Source organism: Pristiophorus japonicus, chromosome 7 (assembly GCF_044704955.1).
Source record: "Pristiophorus japonicus isolate sPriJap1 chromosome 7, sPriJap1.hap1, whole genome shotgun sequence".
In the NCBI taxonomy this organism is placed as follows: Eukaryota; Metazoa; Chordata; class Chondrichthyes; family Pristiophoridae; genus Pristiophorus; species Pristiophorus japonicus.
The window spans coordinates 87,971,291-87,991,911 of NC_091983.1; the positions used below are offsets into that span (position 1 = coordinate 87,971,291).

The window sequence follows — 20,621 nt, forward strand, 5'->3', positions numbered from 1 at the left end:
TAGAGAGGGGCAAGAATTTCTGAAGTGTGTTCAGGAGAACTTTCTTGATTAGCCCAATGAGGAAAGAGGCATTGCTGGATCTGGTTCTTGGGAATAAGGTGGGGCAAGTGTCAGTAGGGGAACATTTAGGGAACAGTGATCATAGTATCATAAGGTTTAGGTTACCTATGGAAAAGGACAGGGAGCAATCTGGAGTAAAAACACTTAATTAGAGGAAGGCCAATTTCAGTGGGTTGAGAACGAATCTGGCCTGGGTAAACTGACATCAATGATTGTCAAGCAAAACTGTAATCAAAACAATGGGCCGCCTTTAAAGAGGAGATGGTTTGGGTACATTCAAGGTACATCCCCACGAGGGGGAAAGGTAGGGCAACCAAAGTCAGAGTTCCCTGGATGATGAAAAAGTTAGAATGCATGATGAAGCAGAAAAAGAGTGTATGACAGATGTGAGGTTGAGAATACAAGTGAGAATCAAGCTGAATAAAGTTCAGAGGGGAAGTGAAGAAGAAAATGAGAGGCGCAGAGAGTGTGTGGGAACAAATTGACAGCTATCCAAAAACGTAATTCAAAAGTCTTCTATAAGCATAAAAAGAGTAAACAGGTAATAAGAGGACGGGGTGGAGGTGATTAGGTACCAAACAGGAAACCGACGCATGGAAGCAGAGGGCATGGCTGAGGTACTAAATGAGTATTTTGCCTTTTACCAAAGATGCTGCTGCCAAAGTCATCGTGAAAGAGGAGGTAGTGGAGATAAAGGATGTGATAAAAATTGATAAAGAGACAGTAGTAGAAAGGCTGGCTGCATTTAAAGTAGGCAAGGAAGTTATGATTAATTTTTTTATCAAACACTGGTTCAGCCTCAACTGGAGTAGTGTGTCCAATTCTGGGCACCGCACTTTAGGATGGATGTGAAAGGCTTAAAGAGGGTGTAGAAAAAAATTATGAGAATGGTTGCAGAGATGAGGGACCCGAGTTATATGGATAGATGAGAGAAGCTGGGATTGTTCTCCTTGGAGCAGAGAAAGCTGAGATGAGATTTGATAAGGTGTTCAAAATCATGATGGTCTAGACAGAGTAGAGAGAAACTGTTCCCATTGGTGGAAGTGTCGAGAAGCAGAGGACACAGATTTAAGGTGATTGGCAAAAGAACCAAAGGCGACATGAGGTAAAACATTTTTACGCAGTGAGTGGTTAGGATCTGGAATGCACTGTCTGAAGGATAGTGGAGGCAGACTTAATCGTAGCTTTCTAAAGGGAATTGGATAAGTACCTGAAGGCAAAAAAATTGGGAGGGCCAGGACTACGGGGAAAAGGCGGGCGAGTGGGACTAACTGAAGTGCTCTTGCAGAGAGCCGCCACGGGCTTGACAAGCCGATTGACTTCCTTCTGTGCTGTAGCCATTCTTTCCTTCATGAAAATCATGAAAAGTGATTTTCTGTCCAGAGTGGCAACAGGGATACATTTATTATTTTTATGATACAAGCTGCTGTATCGAATTAATAAATTACACCACAGGACAGGAGAACACTAAGGGCAGCGGATGTGAGTTTACATTAGCTAGTATAGAAAGGGGGGGGGGGGGGGGGAAGATAATTGATAAACTAGTCAAATTTAGCAAGGATAAAACCACAGGTCCAGATGGATGCATCTGCATATACTAAAAGAATCTAGGGAAAAGATAGCTGAGGCACTGTATAATAATTAATTAGAAAAGAGAATAATGTTATTCTTATATTTTAAAAGGGAAAGGTAACTATAGACTAGTTATCTCAACGATGGTGGTCGGAAAAATAATAGAAACTTTACTCAAAGATGTAATAGAAAAACATATAGAAACCAAAAATGTAAGAGTCAGTACGGATTTCAAAACAGAAGGTCATGCTTGATCAACCTTATTGTTGAAAGTAACTATCTGATGGAATATAAAGGTAATGCATGTGGCCATGGGAGGGTACCCTTTATAGAATGGATTCAGGATTGCTTCCCAGATCAGTAATTTTCTTTTCTAACAAGTAAAGCGGCATGGCTTGATTTTGTTCTGGGAAATTAAGTGGAGTAATTTACTTATGTGAGAATCGGTAAGCAATTGGGAAATAGTGACCACAGCTCAAGGGAATGATACGGGAAGTCATGTGATATATGAACAGACGAGGAATAGAGTGCATCGTTCACCAGCCATGGCTGCTTCAGCTGAATGGCAAGTTAATGGGCAGAGATTGACAGTGGCAAAAACCGGGAACAGCACAAAGCTAGTCTAGAGACAAAGCTAGCAGTGCATGGTGGTTCAGCAGCATGGGCCATGCAGGTGATTCAATGCTGGGCATGCTGCACTGGCAGACTGAATACGTGGTACCATGATTGGAGTAAGGTAATGTAGGCACTAGACACAGGACTGGTATGACTATTGTTTTGGTTTCCACACATTCTGTAGAATCCAAGTGTCCATAAAGATTAGCAGTCTTGACAGTATGTCTAGTGCAAAACACATGGTTCCTGAGAGTGAGCTACTGGACCCACGTGAAGGACCTCTTTTGGCGGAGGAAATTAAAAAGCGCATTTGCGACCAGTACAGCAGATGGGTGTGTTATTTTTATGGTACAAGCGGTAGGAAATTTATGAATCTTTGTAAAAATTGTATGTTGTTCATTCATGTATTTCATATAAATAGTTTGTTGGTTTACAATTTTACCCCATCTCACTGAAATGCTTTACAGTCTTCCATAAACACAAGATAATGCATATGGCATTACATGCAAGATTACAGTAGCTGGTATACACAAGCAGGGGTCTGTGAATTGATCCCTGCATTGTGCCATCATTTAAATAGATAGGGTGCACTCTAGATCAAAGGGGACAAGAGGTCTTCTTGTGGGAGTGACCGATGATGCTGAACCAGAGAATGTCCAGTGAAGACAATTTAAATTTTTAAGAGGTCACTATAGATGTACTTTTCATAATAGACTTCCATGTAATGCACTTGCTTCTTCTCTTCCTATATACTCAAGCACAGTATTCTTACAGAAGATACTGCATTGCTTTTTGTATCTGCTACCCCCCCCCAAAAAAAATCAAAACTCCTAACAACTGCTAAAGTCAGCAACAAGAACTTCAGGGAGTAATTCTATAGGAAATCTTTCTAATGGAGATCCAGGCCCAACGAGATATTGACTGGTCATCCGCCAAATCTTCTAAATTATATGGAAACGCAGTGCTGAAATGAACTAGGCAAGCACTGAATATTAACCAGCTCTGAAGTCTCCAGATCAGCATCCAGATTGAGCCTGGATACTGATCTGTGGGATTCCCATTGATGGTCCTTGTTACTGATTATTGTTACTGATGTCAGTGAAGCCACTCTCACCTTTATGTTAAAGCCTCCCAATTGATTTACACAAATGGAGGAAAAAACAAGTTTAGGTATATGAATATCTCCCAACAGATGCAGGTACTCCTCCCAGAATAACTAGTTTTCTTTTTGCAGGCATAAAGGTGATTACTTCATTGAACATATTACTTCCCACATTAATGTTCACCATTACAGGGAAGGATTTACTTTACAATAAAAAATAAAAACGAATCAGTGCTAAAACAGGCTTGTGAGTTACATGCTTTTGTTATTATGTGCACACATGATCACAATAGGAAAAAAGGGAACAATGCGAGAAAATATTTTTTCAAAAACATACAAATAAAGTTTATTTACCAAAAACACACATCTGAAACTTCACAAACTCCACAAGAATGACGAAATTGTTGCAAGAACATTCAAATTATACAAAAAAGCAATTGGCATGAAAATTTGAACTACTCATAGGAAAACTGTACAGTTTTTCTCAAACCGAACAAATTAGCAAGCGAAAACAGGAGAGAAGTAAATAAATTACAAATTGTAGCAGACAAATGCAATGCTTCCCATCATTTCCTCTGACTGCTTTTGTATTTATGCCAATATAAATGATGGAGCTACATTATAACAAAATTCCCTGTTCCCCACCCCTTATTTGAGGAGCACATTTTGGTGTTTTGTTAAGTGGCCATACTTTACTCACTTTATGGTAGGTGCTGTGTGTTATTTTAAATCTTTCCCATTTTCTGAATCGTTCTTACTTTACTTATGCCATAAACAGTTCTACAATTTCATCCCTGCACCACCGCCACCCCCACCCACCCCACCCCCCCGCCCCCGGCAACCCAGAACAGCATACTTCATATTCTAGCACATTAAAACACAGGAAAGAAAACATTAATTTTGTTTGGCCTATGTCACATTGTAGTCTGCATATGTAAACAGCTTTCAAAACTAAATTGGTCATAAGCAGAATATAAAATTCCTTTCAATGTCAATTGATATTTATTGTGAACATTACTAAATAAGAATATTCAACACTATGGGTCCATCTTTAAACACTTCACTGGCTCCTTTTATAGAAGGTGTACAATGAAAAATTGGCAAGTGAAAAATTTGACTGCTGTAAAATTGTCTATCAATTTGAAATTAGACACATGTTTCCAATCCCAACTTAATGATCAGCTGACAGCACTAAATTGAGACACTTCTTCAATGAGAGGCCGTATTTCTTATGTTCTTTTGTAATGGAAGAATAAATTCAATTCTGGTAATTTAGATCCTAATGAATGTCTTTCCTCCAAACAGGTTCATGTATTGCCCAGTATCAAATTACTGCCAAACACATGTGCATTATAGTAGTGAAAAATTGCTAAGATTCTAATTAAAAGTGCTCCTGCAATCTCAAATATGGATCTATTTATGCTACAATGGAAAGAGATAACAGTTTAGGGCATACAATAAGTATTTTCACACTCAGATTCATTTTTGATGCATCTACTGAAACATATTTTAGGAATACAATAACTATTAATTCACACTTTCACTAAATGCTTTTCAGAGTAACAAATTTAAAAGAAACAGTATTAATGCCAGTTGTTGCAATTCTGCCCATTTATTCTATCCTAAATTAGTCCTGTTCCAATTCTGCAACTGGTTAGACACAAGACGCATCTTCGATGTCTATTCTGAACTTTAGAATTTGTGAAAATGGCCTCCTTCTTCACTTCTTTGCTCACAGTGCTAACAGCTGTCTAACAGGTTTGAAAATGTGACCTGCTTCATGACTAAATATTTGTCAATGAAAACAAACAGCAAAAAGTACAATGTGACAAAAGAAAGTAGTTTAGTCTTCTAATATTTTAATACACTTCTAATGGGATGAGATTTTTTTAAACAGTAAAAATAGGCTTATTGAACAAGCTTGGATGTTACTTTGTCAAGAGACAAATAGCTGTCTTGATTCCTTTAATTCAGTGTTTAAATGTATTTTTATTAGTGATCATTTTTATACTGGAGTAAATTTCACACTTGAATTTACTACATGGCTGCTTTTCAGGTTTTTCCAATGTTTACTGGATATTGTATATTTAATAACTCGACAAAGTGTACAAAATTAAGTCAGTTGAAACAAATACTATTTATATTTACAGTCTTGGAAAAACCTATTCAAACTAAATTCAGATCTATGACTAAAAGGACAAAGGAGGCAAGAATATAATTCCTTTCAAAAGTCTTGCAGATGTCCAAGATGCAAGAACATAGCAAAGTACAGGAACAGAAAGGACTCTGCAGTCCATCCGGCTGGTCTCAGTTCATGTGGCCAATCCCCAAAACGAAGAAACTTAAAGTGCCCTTGCATTTTATTCTCCCTTCCTCGTAAATGTAGAGGACTTATGAATATGGTCCCTGGGATTTGACATATCCCATAAGCAGGCTGACCCAATAACTCAAACAACTTTGCTGATCATAAGTAGCACTTAATTCATAAACAAACCATATTCATGCACTAATTAGGCATGCTAGATATTTTGTTTAAAAATTTAATTTTAAATCTAAACTATATTGCTTACAGGTTCCAGTGACATCATCCTGAACCTTACACAACAATCTGTACTCAATTCATGACACCATCTCCAGAATATATAAAGACATGTAAATGAAGAGGCTTCACTTGTGTGTGGTATACGCACACATATACTTCAGCTTGTTAGTGATTTGTTGAAGCTGAATTTATCCGCAGCTGATTCTGAATGTCCTTTTATCCTTGTTTGATTGAATTTGTTTATTTTATTTTAAAGGGAAAAGTAAAGTCTGGGAAGTCCTTTTTGTTCATTATACTCCATTTTGAACATTGATGGGGAGCGGAAATAGTGGTTGCAACTCTGGATTCAGAACCTTACAAAACCATCTGGGAAATTTCTTGTTTTCCTTTATGTTATTATAACCAAAGTTTTGGGCTACTTAATTTATGTAGCATTTCCATAATTAGGACATAGTGACCACATTAAAATACGGTAAACCTTTTTTTTTTAAAAAAACCTCTTCCAGGAAAGAGTCACTCTTTTCCACCTTGAACTTCCAAGCAAGGGTTGCACTTGGCATAAGGAACTCATTCTACAACAGGTCGGTTTAAATTTGATTTTACAGCCATATTAAATTAAATTCAACAGGTTTACCAGGTTTTCATGTAACTGACACAGCTCAGCTGTTTCTTGGCTAATAAATACTGGATAAGCAAATAACTTAACTGCCTAATACAGACTTATAATTTTGCAAAAAGGTAAGATTTATCAATCGTACATTGTAGCAATGACATCACTTTGGTCCTGTGTGAACTATTAAATTTCTGCTCGAATAAATCTGGCATATCTGTAGTGCCAGTCATGTTGCTGGTTCCTGGACCATACATCAGAGAGTTGAAAGTAACCCATTTTTTCCTCTATATGGGCCCAAGTTTCCACAGGATAAAAAACGGGCGCCCCTCCGAGCTGGGCGCCTGTTTTTCGCGCCTAAAACGGCGCCAGAAAAAAAACACGCTATTCTCGAGCGCTTTGCAGCTACTTGTCTGTTTGGCGCGGCGCCCAGGGGGGCGGAGCCTACACTTGTGCCGATTTTGTAAGTGGGAAGGGGCGGGTAATATTTAAATTAGTTTTTTTTCCTGCCGGCAACGCTGCGCGTGCGCGTTGGAGTGTTCGCGCATGCTCAGTGTGAAGAAAACATTGGCACGCGGCCATTTTTGCAGTTCTTTGTAGCTGTTTAATTTTTGAACATTTTTTAATAAAAGCACATTGCCATCAGCACATCAGCACTGAGGCTTCCCTTCTCACTGTCTCCTTCCCCTCCCTCCCCTCCGCGGCAACAAGCCGCTGTCTCCTTCCCCTCCCTCCCCTGCGCGGCAACAAGCCGCTGTCTCCTTCCCCTCCCTCCCCTCCCCTCCCTCCACGGCAACAAGCCACTGCCTCCTTCCCCTCCCTCCCCTGCGCGGCAACAAGCCGCTGTCTCCTTCCCCTCCCTCCCCTGCGCGGCAACAAGCCGCTGTGTCTCCTTCCCCTCCCTCCCCTGCGCGGCAACAAGCCACTGTCTCCTTCCCCTCCCTCCACGGCAACAAGCCGCTGTCTCCTTCCCCTCCCTCCACTGCGTGGCAACAAGCCGCTGTCTCCTTCCCCTCCCTCACCTGCGCGGCAACAAGCCGCTGTCTCCTTCCCCTCCCTCCACGGCAACAAGCCGCTGTCTCCTTCCCCTCCCTCCCCTCCACGGCAACAAGCCGCTGTCTCCCTCCCCTCCCTCCCCTGCGCGGCAACAAGCCGCTGTCTCCTTCCCCTCCCTCCCCTGCGTGGCAACAAACGGCGGTTTCCTTCGAATGATGGCTGAAGCACTTTCACACAGGTAGGAAGATGGTTTATTTAATCTTTTCTTTGCTTAGAAATGTTTATTCAGGTTGGATTTATTTGTATAATATTTGTAGAAGTATAAATAAGGATTGATTGTAGAATTTAATGACTTCCCTTCCCCCACCCCCCTCGTTCTGGACGCCTAATTTGTAACCTGCGCCTGATTTTTTAATGTGTAGAACAGGTTTTTTCAGTTCTACAAAAATCTTCACTTGCTCCATTCTACTTTAGTTTGGAGTACGTTTTCACTGTGGAAACTTTCAAATCAGGCGTCAGTGGCCGGACACGCCCCCTTTTGAAGAAAAAATTCTGTTCTAAAGTAGAACTGTTCTACCTGACTAGAACTACAGAAAAAAAAAATGTGGAGAATTGCGATTTCTAAGATAGTCCGTTCTCCACCAGTTGCTCCTAAAAATCAGGCGCAAATCATGTGGAAACTTGGGCCCTATATGCTGTCCAATGTCATACTAGTATATAGGTCAGGTAGAATCATGGAAACTATAGAACAGAAGGAGGCCATTCCAGCTGATCACATCAGCGCCAGTGATCGGTGTGATGTACAACAAATTTAATTATGCAGAGGATATCAATTTGGTGATTTTAATGCCACTGCAATTCAAAACTTACTTGAGTGGCTAGATTTACAAAAACAATACAGGTATTTGAAGTCATCTTTTCTTTACTGTGGTACATTAGTTTCAAACCACTGGATGTTTAAACACCTGGAGTTCTTAAAAATGGATCTTAAAAGCACGTAGTTTGAATTTGGTTTAAAATCAAAATGAAACTAGTTAATTTTATAGCTCCACTTATATTAAAAACAGACAATAATAATTTATGGTAATTGCACTACTTTCTTGTTTAATTTCCTGCAAAATGGCTCCCACATATGTCCAAGGTAGCACGAGTGATCTATTCCCACGCCCCCTACATTCCCAAGTGATCTACCGTTAAGATCTACGGCAAAGGCCAGGGATAAATCAACTTTCCAATTACCCATCAAAAGTTTTGGCCAGCTTCTGGCTTCTGCTCTACACATCTTCACAACGGGTGAAATTCAGCTAAGCCAGAAAAAACTTGCAGTTATAATATAGTGCCTTTCACAAACTCGGGACATGTCAAAACATTTCACAGCCTTTTGAAGTGTGGTCACTGTTATAATGTAGGGAAAAGTGACAGCCAATTTGTGCATAGTAAAGTCCCATAAACAACTATGAAATAAGTGACAAGATCATCTGTTTTAATGATGTTTGTTGAGGGATATATGTTGGCCAGGACATCGGGAGAACTCCTCTTCAAAAAGTGTCATAGGATATTTAAAGTCCACTGGAGAGGGCAGACGGGTTCTTTAATGACAGCACCTCTGGAACCTGTTGCACTTAAGTGTCAGTCTAGATAATGTGCTCAAGTCTCGAGTGGAGCTTGAACGCACAACCTCCTGACTCAGAGGAAACAGGGCTACCACTGAGCCAAGGTTGAGTAGATTAAATTGAACCAAACTTTTGTGCTTCAACACAGTGCACCACTTACAATTGTATATGCATATGCTCGGCCACCATTTTGGACTACACACCAATGATGCCTAATGATAACACTCCACAGTGCTCAGTGACAAATCTCAGTTGTGATAGTGAGGATAGTGAGTGAAGGACTGAGATTTGTCTCTGTGCAACTTTAGTACACTTTCTAATGGTTGTTCAACAGCAGTGTAGATGGGGGTCGAAAAGTAGGTTGCCCACGAGCGTTGGGTCAGATGGTGCATTCCCCAGGAGGAAAAACTGTCATTCCCCTTCCCTATACCATTTTTCAAATATTCATTCACTTCCCTTTTAAAATATCTTTGCTTTTGTATTCTAACTCTTTATGAAACCTAGGATCACAAATGCATTTTTATAACTTAGAATCATAGAAATTTATGGCACAGAAGGAGACCAGTTGGCCCACTGTGTCTATACCGAATGAAAAAAACCTATTCAGCCTAATCCCACTTTCTAGCTCTTGGTCCGTAACCTTGTAGGTTATAGCGCTTCAAGTGCATATCCAAGTACATTTTTAAATGTGATAAGGGTTTCAGTCTCTACCACCCATTTAGGCAGTGAGTTCCAGACCCCCATCACCCTCTGGGTGAAAAAGGTTCTCAACTCCCCTCTAATCCTTCTGCCAATTACTTAAAATCTATGCCTCCTGGTTATTGACCTCTCTGCTAAAGGAAATAGGTCCTTCCTATCCATTCTATCTCGGCCCCACATAATTTTATACAACTCAATTAAGTCCCCCCTCAGCCTCTAAATCATTGATATATACCACAAAAAGCAAGGGACCTAGGTACTGAGCCCTACAGAACCTCAATGGAAACAGCCTTCCAGTCACAAAAACACCCATTGACCATTTTCCTTTGCTTCCTGCCTCAGCCAATTTTGGATCCAACTTGCCACTTTACCATGGGCTTTAACTTTTCTGACCTGTCTGTGATGTGGGACCGTGTTAAAAGCCGTGTTACGATCCATGTCGACTACATCAAACGCGCTGCCCTCATCAACTCTCCTTGTTACCTCCTCAATGATTTAGACTTCAATGGAGAGGGCATGATTAGGAAGTTTGCAGATGGTACAAAAATTAATTGATAGTGAGGAAGAAAGCTGTAGATTGCAGGAAGATATCACTGTTCTCCCATTTTTAAAGGTTTGTATATCTGAACCAAGTCTCTTTGCTCCTCAACTCCTTTTGAAGTTTAACGATTAACCTCTTATTCCCAAATTGTATCACACCTTTCTCCACATTAAAATTTCATCTGACATCAATCTGCTGAAAAGCCTGACATGTCTACATCCATTTGAAGTCATCAGTTAATCACTCCCTATTTGTATCACCAGCAAATCTTGTTATGATGCCCACACTAGAGTCCAAATCCTTTTTTGAGAGACAGAAAGATAAAGAGGGAGGGGGAGAGAGAGAGAGAGAGAGAGAGAGAGAGAGAAAAGGGAGCAAGATAAAGATTGAGAAAGATAGAAAAGCAATGCTCATAAAGCAAACCCCAATGGGACACCGCTGTTTATATCCCTCCAGGCAGAAAGACATTCATGAACTACAACTATTTGTTTTCTGTCCTTTAACCACCTTCCTATCCATACTGCCACACTCTAATACCTCTGCCTTAATTTTATTCACAAGCCTCCCATATGACACTTCAGCAAACTCCGTTTAGAAAGTTAGATACAGAACATCCATGCATTTATCAGTATATTCCATTATTTCCTCCTGTATTTACAAAAGCTTACACACTACCAACGTAACGTTGGGCTGACTGCTCTGAAGTTACCTGGTTTCTCCATTTTGGAATAGAGGCATTACATTGGCAAACCTCTAGTCCTCGAACAACTTCTACATCTAAGGATGCTATAAGAAAATTATAGAATTTTACAATGACTTCTGTAAAATCAGCCCGAAACCAAGCTTTCAGCAACCTAACAACAGTTAAAGGAGACAGTATCCTTTTACAGTTTAAAAAGTGGCAAAAGATCAAAATAAGTTGTACTTCAGTAGTATATTGCCATTCCATGAAAGTGTGAACACTCTTTTCACCCTCTTCTCCACACTGTACTGATATTCCCACTCATCAGTCTCCCAGGTCATACCACATTTGTCCAGCAGGGGAAAGCAAAAGCAATGTGCACCAAGATCACCAAAGCTATTTTGTCTGAAGCAATACAAGAGTGGTGATTTCCCACCTGAGTCCCCGTTCCCCTGCAGGTAGGTGTCTAGTTTCCTCTTAGTGCCTCCTCACAGTGCCGTGTCTGAAATGGGAAGCTAAGTGCAATAGAGTATTAAACCAGTGTCGCACAACTGTATGTTGCCATATGCTTTTCCAACATGATGTGCCACCACACCACCACCTTGAATATTTTTAAGAACTTCTCAGACATAATCTTGATAATGTTACTGTTATAAAGCAGTGGAATTATGGCACACTACTTCATTTCGCAACTGGTAAATTTGGAGACGAAGGAAATCTATCAAGCATCATCACTGGTAAATTATAACTGAAAAAAACTATCATCTGGAGCCAACCATGGCTCAGTAGGTAAACACAAGAGATGGTGTGCCAGTAAACCAGAGACCAGGAAGGTCCCAGCTTTTGGTCTATGCTATGTTAGCCATTCTCAGTTGGAATGGCACTTGGGGCACTACAACGGACCTCAGCTTTCCAAAGCCAAAGTGGTGGGAGGAAAAAAAAAATTGTATGGGCTACCAGCCCTGGGACCCAGTCACCTGGAAGTATGGGTGGATGCCAAGTGAAAACTGAGTCAGGCTCAGCTGCGAGTCCTTCAATGGCTAAACTGTCCTCACACTCAGTCTACATTCACACATGAAAAATAGTCTCTTCATAGCAACAGACAGAGGTACAAGGTGGTCAACATCACTACATTAACACTTGGATTTTGATGTAGAGTGGGTTTAAAAGTTCAGATTCGCTCTTTGACGTCAAGCATAAAATGCGCACTTTGGCCAGAATTTTAACATCAAACGGTGAGTGGGTTTGGGAGCAGGTGGGAGATTAAAAGTGCTGGAGCTGACAAGCAGGTCGGAAGTCAATTTCAACCCACCTGCTCGATTTAACTTGAGCGCATTCGGCTGTGAACGATAAACCCCTCGGAGAGATGGATTAGCTATTGAAAGCAACTAACAGCTAGTTAAAAGGCTATTAAGAGCCATTTTTACCAGAGGTCTGAACATTTACTGTGTGTCCACAGAACCTCGCCAGTGAAAGCAAGGCAAAAGCAGAGCAGCAACTGAAAGGCTGAACAAATGACTGGCAATAAAATCCCTAACTCAGACCTCACATCACCTGTTCTGAGAGTTTGTTTGCAGGTGACTTGCACTACACTGGAGGTGACTCGCACTACACTGGAGGTGACTCTCAGTTTGCGAACATTCAGCAGAGATAGAAGATCCACGAAGATGTCCAGCTTGTAAAGGTAGACGTAATGCTGGCTGGAACCTAACGCCTCCCTAGGTAAAGACGACGACGACGCATGCGACTCTGTCCAGCGACTGAATAGGTTATAACCATTCAGAACTGTAAATTACTGCCAGCATACACGGAAAGGTATTGATCTCTGCTGTGTGTGCTAATAAAATATTTGCTGTCACCAATTGATAAAGTCCAAATCCTTAAGATTTCTTAAACTGGAGGTCACTCTCACTGCACTGGAGGATTGTCCATCTAATCTCCACTTTATATCCATCATGTATCAGATCAGCCGGAGTGTCACTTAAGCTGTTTCACCTTGGACTTCAGGTGAACACCAAGATGAGCACCAGCAGCAACACCAGTAGGAGCAGCAGCCTTCTCCTCACCGACCTGCCGCTCTACAGGAGAAAGTGGATTGAGCACAGGGGTGCAGCTCGTAGGTGGCGATACCTCCAACACAGGCTATATAGGCAGAGGTTCAGCTTCCTCGACATGACTAAACACCAGTGCCTCAGGGTATCGCATCAGGTCGTGGCAGACATATGTAGCCTGCTAGAAGACGATCTGCTGCCAAGCGGGCCTGGTGGACATGCATTACCAGTGGCTATCAAAGTGACCACGGCCCTCAACCTCTTTGCCTCAGGCTGCAGGAGATATTTGCAGGATTTCGCAGTCAGCTGCCTACAAATGCATCACCCAAGTACCATGTTTGCCAGGGCAGACAGTTATGTATACTTTGCTACCGATGAAGCCAGTCAAGTGCTCGGCTTTGCTACACACGAAGGAACGATCTTCTGCAAACGACAATTGATGCTAGATTAATTGTTAATTTAAAATCGGAGATTGATAGCTTTTTATTAAGTGGTATTAAGGGATATGGGCCAAAGACAGGTACGTGGAATTAGGTTGGAGATCAGCCATGATCACATTGAATGGCAGAACAGGCTAGAGGGGTTTCAATGGCTTACTCATGTTGCTATGTACCGGTTATGTATGCAATAACTCAATAGACTGAATACTGCAAACTCCGAACAGATACAAACCTGGCTCTACTTTACTTGGGCCCAAAGTGATTACATTACAAGATGGCTTGTCTTTTATACCTGGGCAGCACACACATGCGCACAGCCCAATGACCTCTGATAGTGGCGCCACCTGGTGGCTAGTAAACCCAAGCATCATCATAGGCGGTCCCTCGAAACGAGGATGACTTGCTTCCACACCAAAAAAAGGATGAGTTTCACAGGTGTTTCGAAAGAAGAACCCGAAATACATCCTCAAGGGTCAAAGATGCCTGTGCGTGGATTTTTTTAACATGTGGTGGCCGTTGCACACCAGCAACCACAAGGATTACACAAGATAACTGGAGACCTGCTCTGTTGCATGTACCAAGTTTGCACACATATCGCAGTGTGGGCTGGCCCATGCTGCCCAGGGCCCAAACTCATGCCTCCCCTGGGCTCTGATCACATTCCTCTACAGTCTCTCGCTGCTCCTTCGCCCCGACCTCGCCGCTCCTGCTGTACCTGCTCCAATCACCGACCTGGACCTTGATGACGTCACTCTTCGTTGCTGTCGCCCTCCTGCACCAGCTCGTGCTGTTCCTTGCAGTGGCCTGCCTCCATGCTGCCCATGGCCGGCGCTCACCGCTCCTTTTATGGCCCCGACCTGTCGCTGATGGTCTCTCGCAGGTCGGGGCCGCCGCTTGACACTCCTTTTATGGCCCCGACCTGCGAGAGAAAAAGTATATAGAGGCACTAGAGAGGGTGTAAAAAAGATTTACAAGGATGATAGCAGAACTGCGAGGTTATACCTATCAGCAAAGAATGAACAGGCTGGGTCTCTTTTGTCTTGAAAAGATAAGACTGAGGGGTGACCTAACAGAGGTCTTTACAATTATGAAAGGTTTTGATAGAGTAGACTCAGTGTTTCCACACTTCTGTTGTATCCCTGCTACCATCCACAACCCTGCCCGAGCATCCCCGCAACAGTTCCACTTGAGAGCGCGCTAAACTAGAGGCCATCAGTATAAGATAGTCACCAAGAAATCAAATAGGCAATTCAGAAAAAAATCTTTTTACCAAGCGGTGGTGAAAATGTGGAACTTGCTACCACAGGGAGTAGTTGAAGCGAATAGTATAGATGCATTTAAGAGGAGGCTAGATAAGCATGTGAGGGAGAAGGGATAGAGGGTTATACTGATAAAGTTAGATGAGGTAGAATGGGAGGAGGCTCAAGTGGAGCATAAACGCCGGCATGGACTGGCTGGGCCGAATAAGCCTGTTTGTGTGCTGTATGGAGTACGAGAAGAAGCTTACAGGGAACATTAAGGTGGATTGCAAAAGTTTCTATAGGTATGTAAAGAGAAAAAGGTTAGTAAAGACAAACGTAGGTCCCCTGCAGTCAGAATCAGGGGAAGTCATAACGGGGAACAAAGAAATGGCAGACCAATTGAACAAGTACTTTGGTTCAGTATTCACTAAGGAGGACACAAACAACCTTCTGGATATAAAAGGGGTCAGAGGGTCTAGTAAGGAGGAGGAACTGAGGGAAATCTTTATTAGTCGGGAAATTGTGTTGGGGAAATTGATGGGATTGAAGGCCAATAAATCCCCAGGGCCTGATGGACTGCATCCCAGAGTACTTAAGGAGGTGGCCTTGGAAATAGCGGATGCATTGACAGTCATTTTCCAACATTCCATTGACTCTGGATCAGTTCCTATCGAGTGGAGGGTAGCCAATGTAACCCCACTTTTTAAAAAAGGAGGGAGAGAGAAAGCAGGGAATTATAGACCGGTCAGCCTGACCTCAGTAGTGGGTAAAATGATGGAATCAATTATTAAGGATGTCATAGCAGCGCATTTGGAAAGAGGTGACATGATAGGTCCAAGTCAGCATGGATTTGTGAAAGGGAGATCATGCTTGACAAATCTTCTGGAATTTTTTGAGGATGTTTCCAGTAAAGTGGACAAAGGAGAACCAGTTGATGTGGTATATTTGGACTTTCAGAAGGCTTTCGACAAGGTCCCACACAGGAGATTAATGTGCAAAGTTAAAGCACATGGGATTGGGGGTAGTGTGCTGACGTGGATTGAGAACTGGTTGGCAGACAGGAAGCAAAGAGTAGGAGTAAATGGGTACTTTTCAGAATGGCAGGTAGTGACTAGTGGGGTACCGCAAGGTTCTGTGCTGGGGCCCCAGCTGTTTACACTGTACATTAATGATTTAGACGAGGGGATTAAATGTAGTATCTCCAAATTTGCGGATGACACTAAGTTGGGTGGCAGTGTGAGCTGCGAGGAGGATGCTATGAGGCTGCAGAGTGACTTGGATAGGTTAGGTGAGTGGGCAAATGCGTGGCAGATGAAATATAATGTGGATAAATGTGAGGTTATCCACTTTGGTGGTAAAAACAGAGAGACAGACTATTATCTGAATGGTGACAGATTAGGAAGGGGGAAGGTGCAGCGAGACCTGGGTGTCATGGTACATCAGTCATTGAAGGTTGGCATGCAGGTACAGCAGGCGGTTAAGAAAGCAAATGGCATGTTGGCCTTCATAGCGAGGGATTTGAGTACAGGGGCAGGGAGGTGTTGCTACAGTTGTATAGGGCCTTGGTGAGGCCACACCTGGAGTATTGTGTACAGTTTTGGTCTCCTAACTTGAGGAAGGACGTTCTTGCTATTGAGGGAGTGCAGCGAAGATTCACCAGACTGATTCCCGGGATGGTGGGACTGACCTATCAAGAAAGACTGGATCAACTGGGCTTGTATTCACTGGAGTTCAGAAGAGTGAGAGGGGACCTCATAGAAACATTTAAAATTGACGGGTTTGGACAGGTTGGATGCAGGAAGAATGTTCCCAATGTTGGGGAAGTCCAGAACCAGGGGTCACAGTCTAAGGATAAGGGGTAAGCCATTTAGGACCGAGATGAGGAGAAACTTCTTCACCCAGAGAGTGGTGAACCTGTGGAATTCTCTACCACAGAAAGTTGTTGAGGCCAATTCACTAAATATATTCAAAAGGGAGTTAGATGAAGTCCTTACTACTCGGGGGATCAAGGGGTATGGCGAGAAAGCAGGAAGGGGGTACTGAAGTTTCATGTTCAGCCATGAACTCATTGAATGGCGGTGCAGGCTAGAAGGGCTGAATGGCCTGCTCCTGCACCTATTTTCTATGTTTCTATGTATATTCTATGTAATTCTGTGTTATTTTATGTAAATGCAATTTCTTTCATTCACCTCTTGTTTATGGCTGTCTGAATGAGTTGTGAGCTTGGGCGAAAGAGGGTATCCTTGATCACAGAGGAACCAAAGGCTGTGGAGCTGTATACATCCCTATGAGGAAGAAAGCCACAAAGTACCCAAGCTGTAGGCAAGTAGGCACTTGTTCCAAAGCCATTTTTGATGCTCCATGCAGGTGGCCATTCTTTCCGTGAACTAACATATCTTAGCCATGGCCTGCGACATCAGGCCAGTCATGCTGGAGATGGACTCCTCCATTCTCCCGCAAGCAAGCACAGCGCAGCTGGAAATCCTGCCAAAGCCTCATGCATTTTTTCTTTCTCCTCCAGAATCATCCTCTTTGTCGACGGTCCCCGAGGTTCAGCATCTTCGTCCAGCTGAGCAGAGCTTGGAGCTTCCTGCGCCTTCTGACGAGGAGACTCCATTGCTGTCCCAGTCTGCATCATCTGCTCTTGCTCACGTGATGAGAGACACACCAGGTGACACTGTTTTCTAACTTAATGGACCCACTGACATGTGTCTGCACTGGTGCTTGGTGTACATGGGTCCTGTGACGGTGCACCCTCAGAGACATCATCATCCTCTGGGGAATAATCTTCTGTTTCTGGCTAGACTGGCTGTGGGCTTTTCGGAGAGTAAAGACATGAATTAAAACTGTCATGATAAGAATGATTTAAGTGAACATTATGCACATGATCATATTTCACTTGCTGCTGACATCAAATCAACATGAGTGACTGTTGCATGCCATGTGGCTGTGTGATATTTAATTCTGTCACCAGATAGCTGAGAGCTCCCCATCTCTCAATCTCCATCAATACTCCACCGATCTCTAGTGGAATGGATAGATGAGCAAAATCTGTAGAGTGTGACATTGCATTAAGACAAGGGTGAGTGTCAGTGATGGATGGTCAGTTGGGGATGTGAGTAGGTGCATAGATAGAGCGGGATTGGTGCACCTGCAAGGTAGGTTGGTGTGAGGAGTGATGTGCATCAGTAGGCTTGGGAAGACAAATTGAGGGTGTTGGGGTGACATGCACATCAGGATGTAGTTGAATGTGGCATTGTACTCACCTTTCCTGACCTCAGAATCTCGACACCACACTCATGCTGCTAACTTCTGACGCCATGCCTTCTTGGTGTCTGAGGCTGGCCTCTTCCTCCCATCAGCAGAGAATCGGACCTCCCTGTGGGCCCCAACTCCTTGCAACAGGACTACCAGGGAGTCATCGCTAAATCTTGGGGGGGGGGGAGGGGGGGCAGCTTTCAGATGCTGAGACTGCATTTTTTGTTCTGCAACAAAACCAATCTCTCTACAAACAAATCACTCTCTCTCCCACCAATATGTCTCCAATCTCCAGCAACCTTCAACTGTCATCTTTGCATTGCTCCTTTAAATACCCGAGCTGAATTGGACCCATGCTTTAAATTGGTCAGGAAACCAGAAAGTCAGATGCAAATGCAGTGGCTTTGTTAAACTTCCAGGTTCCCCACACGATCCATGGCTCCGCTGCTGCCAGCACGTCAGAAAGGTAAAAATTCCAGGCTTTGAGTCAATAACTAACACCCTTGCTAGAGGGTGATAAATGTTCATGGTACAGAGATACAGAAAACAGAGCTGAGCAAGATATTCAATATAATGTTAACAAATGAATCTGCTGTAAAATGTGTCACAGTTAAACGTTCTCATTCTGATATACTTTAATTCCTGATAATATTGAAACCTGTAAGCAATTATTCTTTTCTCTTTGGTAAAGTTAAGCTTTCAAAGCATTTGAAGAAATTTGGAGAAAAATCAAAAACGACATTAAAATCTCCGGTGACTTGGTTACTTGGAACTCAAATTAGCCGAAGTGGAACCAGTATAAAAAAACATATCTCTTTCAGGGTGATATTTTATCTCCTTCACTTAATGTTTGTTTGATTAAATTCTGTCAACAGTGAAGAACAGCATCATTACTTTTACTGGAACATTTTTCTTCATTAGTGTCATCAATGATTCAAAATAGAAAAGTGAGAGTTAAATGTAATATTGCATTTCATGGTTGAATTGGCCTCTTAACAGCTTGTGGAACTGAATGTACAATCAAATGTTATTGTAAGAAAGTCTCATAACAATAGAATCATATCGGTCCCTTTCTCTTAGAACAGTTCTTTCTACAATAAAAATGTAAAGTTATGTATTTTTCTTCTGTTGACAAACTTTTTCCTCAATTCTGATTTTCCCTTCCTTGCTGGCTATTGATTGCATAAGAAGATCCTAAAATGTTGTGTCTTTCACTCACAAACCCCAGGGAAGGAAGGCTGGGATGAAGCAGAGGTGACAAGTGTTTGCTTAAGGCTTTGTTCAACAGGCTTGGCTTGGACATGGATTTTAGAGATGGGTAAAACCTGGAAATACTTGGAGTTTGGATTGCATACAAACCTGGCACATTGAAGGAAGTTGGAAGAGAGCAAGGCCCCGAGCTGGAGGGCTGGACTTGGGATGGGTCTCTGGAGAAGCTGAGGGAGACAGATGTACGGCACTGCGTGTCCTGATGGGTAGGAGAACTATGTTGGCTGCTGGGATTGTTGACTGCTGTTCTCAGCACAGCCTGATGCGGACGACGTTTCTCATGTGCTCTAGTTTCTAAGTGAACAAAACACAAAAGCTGCAAAATTAATTAACAGAAATTCTACACACAATTTCTATCTGAAACAATTTATTAAGCTGGAATACTGCACAAACTAGGTTAATGTTTATCTCATTTACCCGTATACACAATGTTCTGATCTGGCCTCGGTGCAAGCAAGCCCTTGTGTGTTTCTTCAGAAATGTGGCAATTTAGGTAATTATTTTATGTGGATTTCAGGTTTAAAGATTTCGAAAATTATTACTGAAACACATTAATTACCCAATTGTTCCATCCTCCAACTTAATCTGGAATTTGCATATTTTCATAATTATTTTTTTAATCCTAATTTTGTTACAAAAACAAACTATTGATAGAAATCAAGCTAATTACATTTCTGTTCAGAAAATAATAAATGCAAGATATTTAACAACTCACCAAAATGTAATATGCTCTAACCTCTGAATAATCAAAAAGGGGTTGTGCAATTAATACAAAGTGCTTAAAAAAGCACCAAAGCAAAACTGCACTCAAGCCCCATATCGGAAAGCTTCCAGATTCTAATGCATTTACATCAGATTGGGGGGCGGGGGGGTGTAACAGAAATAAACATGCATCAAAAGTTCAGAACGCAATAGCCCTAAATGTCCTGGAAAAAAACTAATTTGTAGTCTAATTTTCTTTCATGAAGGTACTCTACTAGATGATTGGATTCAAAATAAAGCCAAGGGAGTGTCAGTAATATGTTCTCCACTCTACTGCGCATGTTTATTCTAATGGCCCAGATTGTCTGTTCCTCATGATGGCGTATGCCGTCGTAAACCTTGTAAAAGGCCCCGCAATTTCCATGGTTACACAAGCGTTGCGCATGCACGAAAACCTGGAATTTGCGATCTATCAAGATTCGCCTTGACAGATCTACCGAACTGACCCAAAAGTCATTTTCACTGGCACAGAATTGGGCTATCTGCCCAGCAAATGACCACGACACCCTTAAGCCTGGTAACAGTAGGCATAGGGCCGGCTTTCACCAAAGTAAGAGTTAATACAGAA

The 20,621-nt window shown here is 42.2% G+C and overlaps 1 protein-coding gene across 3 annotated transcripts in view; it reads right to left on the bottom strand.

The window, feature by feature from the left end:
- agbl5 (AGBL carboxypeptidase 5) overlaps nucleotides 1–20,621 on the bottom strand; it is a 209,381-nt gene that overhangs the window by 63,714 nt on the left and 125,046 nt on the right. For all 3 annotated transcript variants that reach the window (XM_070885111.1, XM_070885110.1, XM_070885109.1), the window contains one exon: nucleotides 19,382–19,585. In XM_070885111.1, coding sequence (XP_070741212.1) covers nucleotides 19,382–19,585 — 204 coding nt within the window. The remainder of the gene's footprint in view (nucleotides 1–19,381; nucleotides 19,586–20,621) is intronic.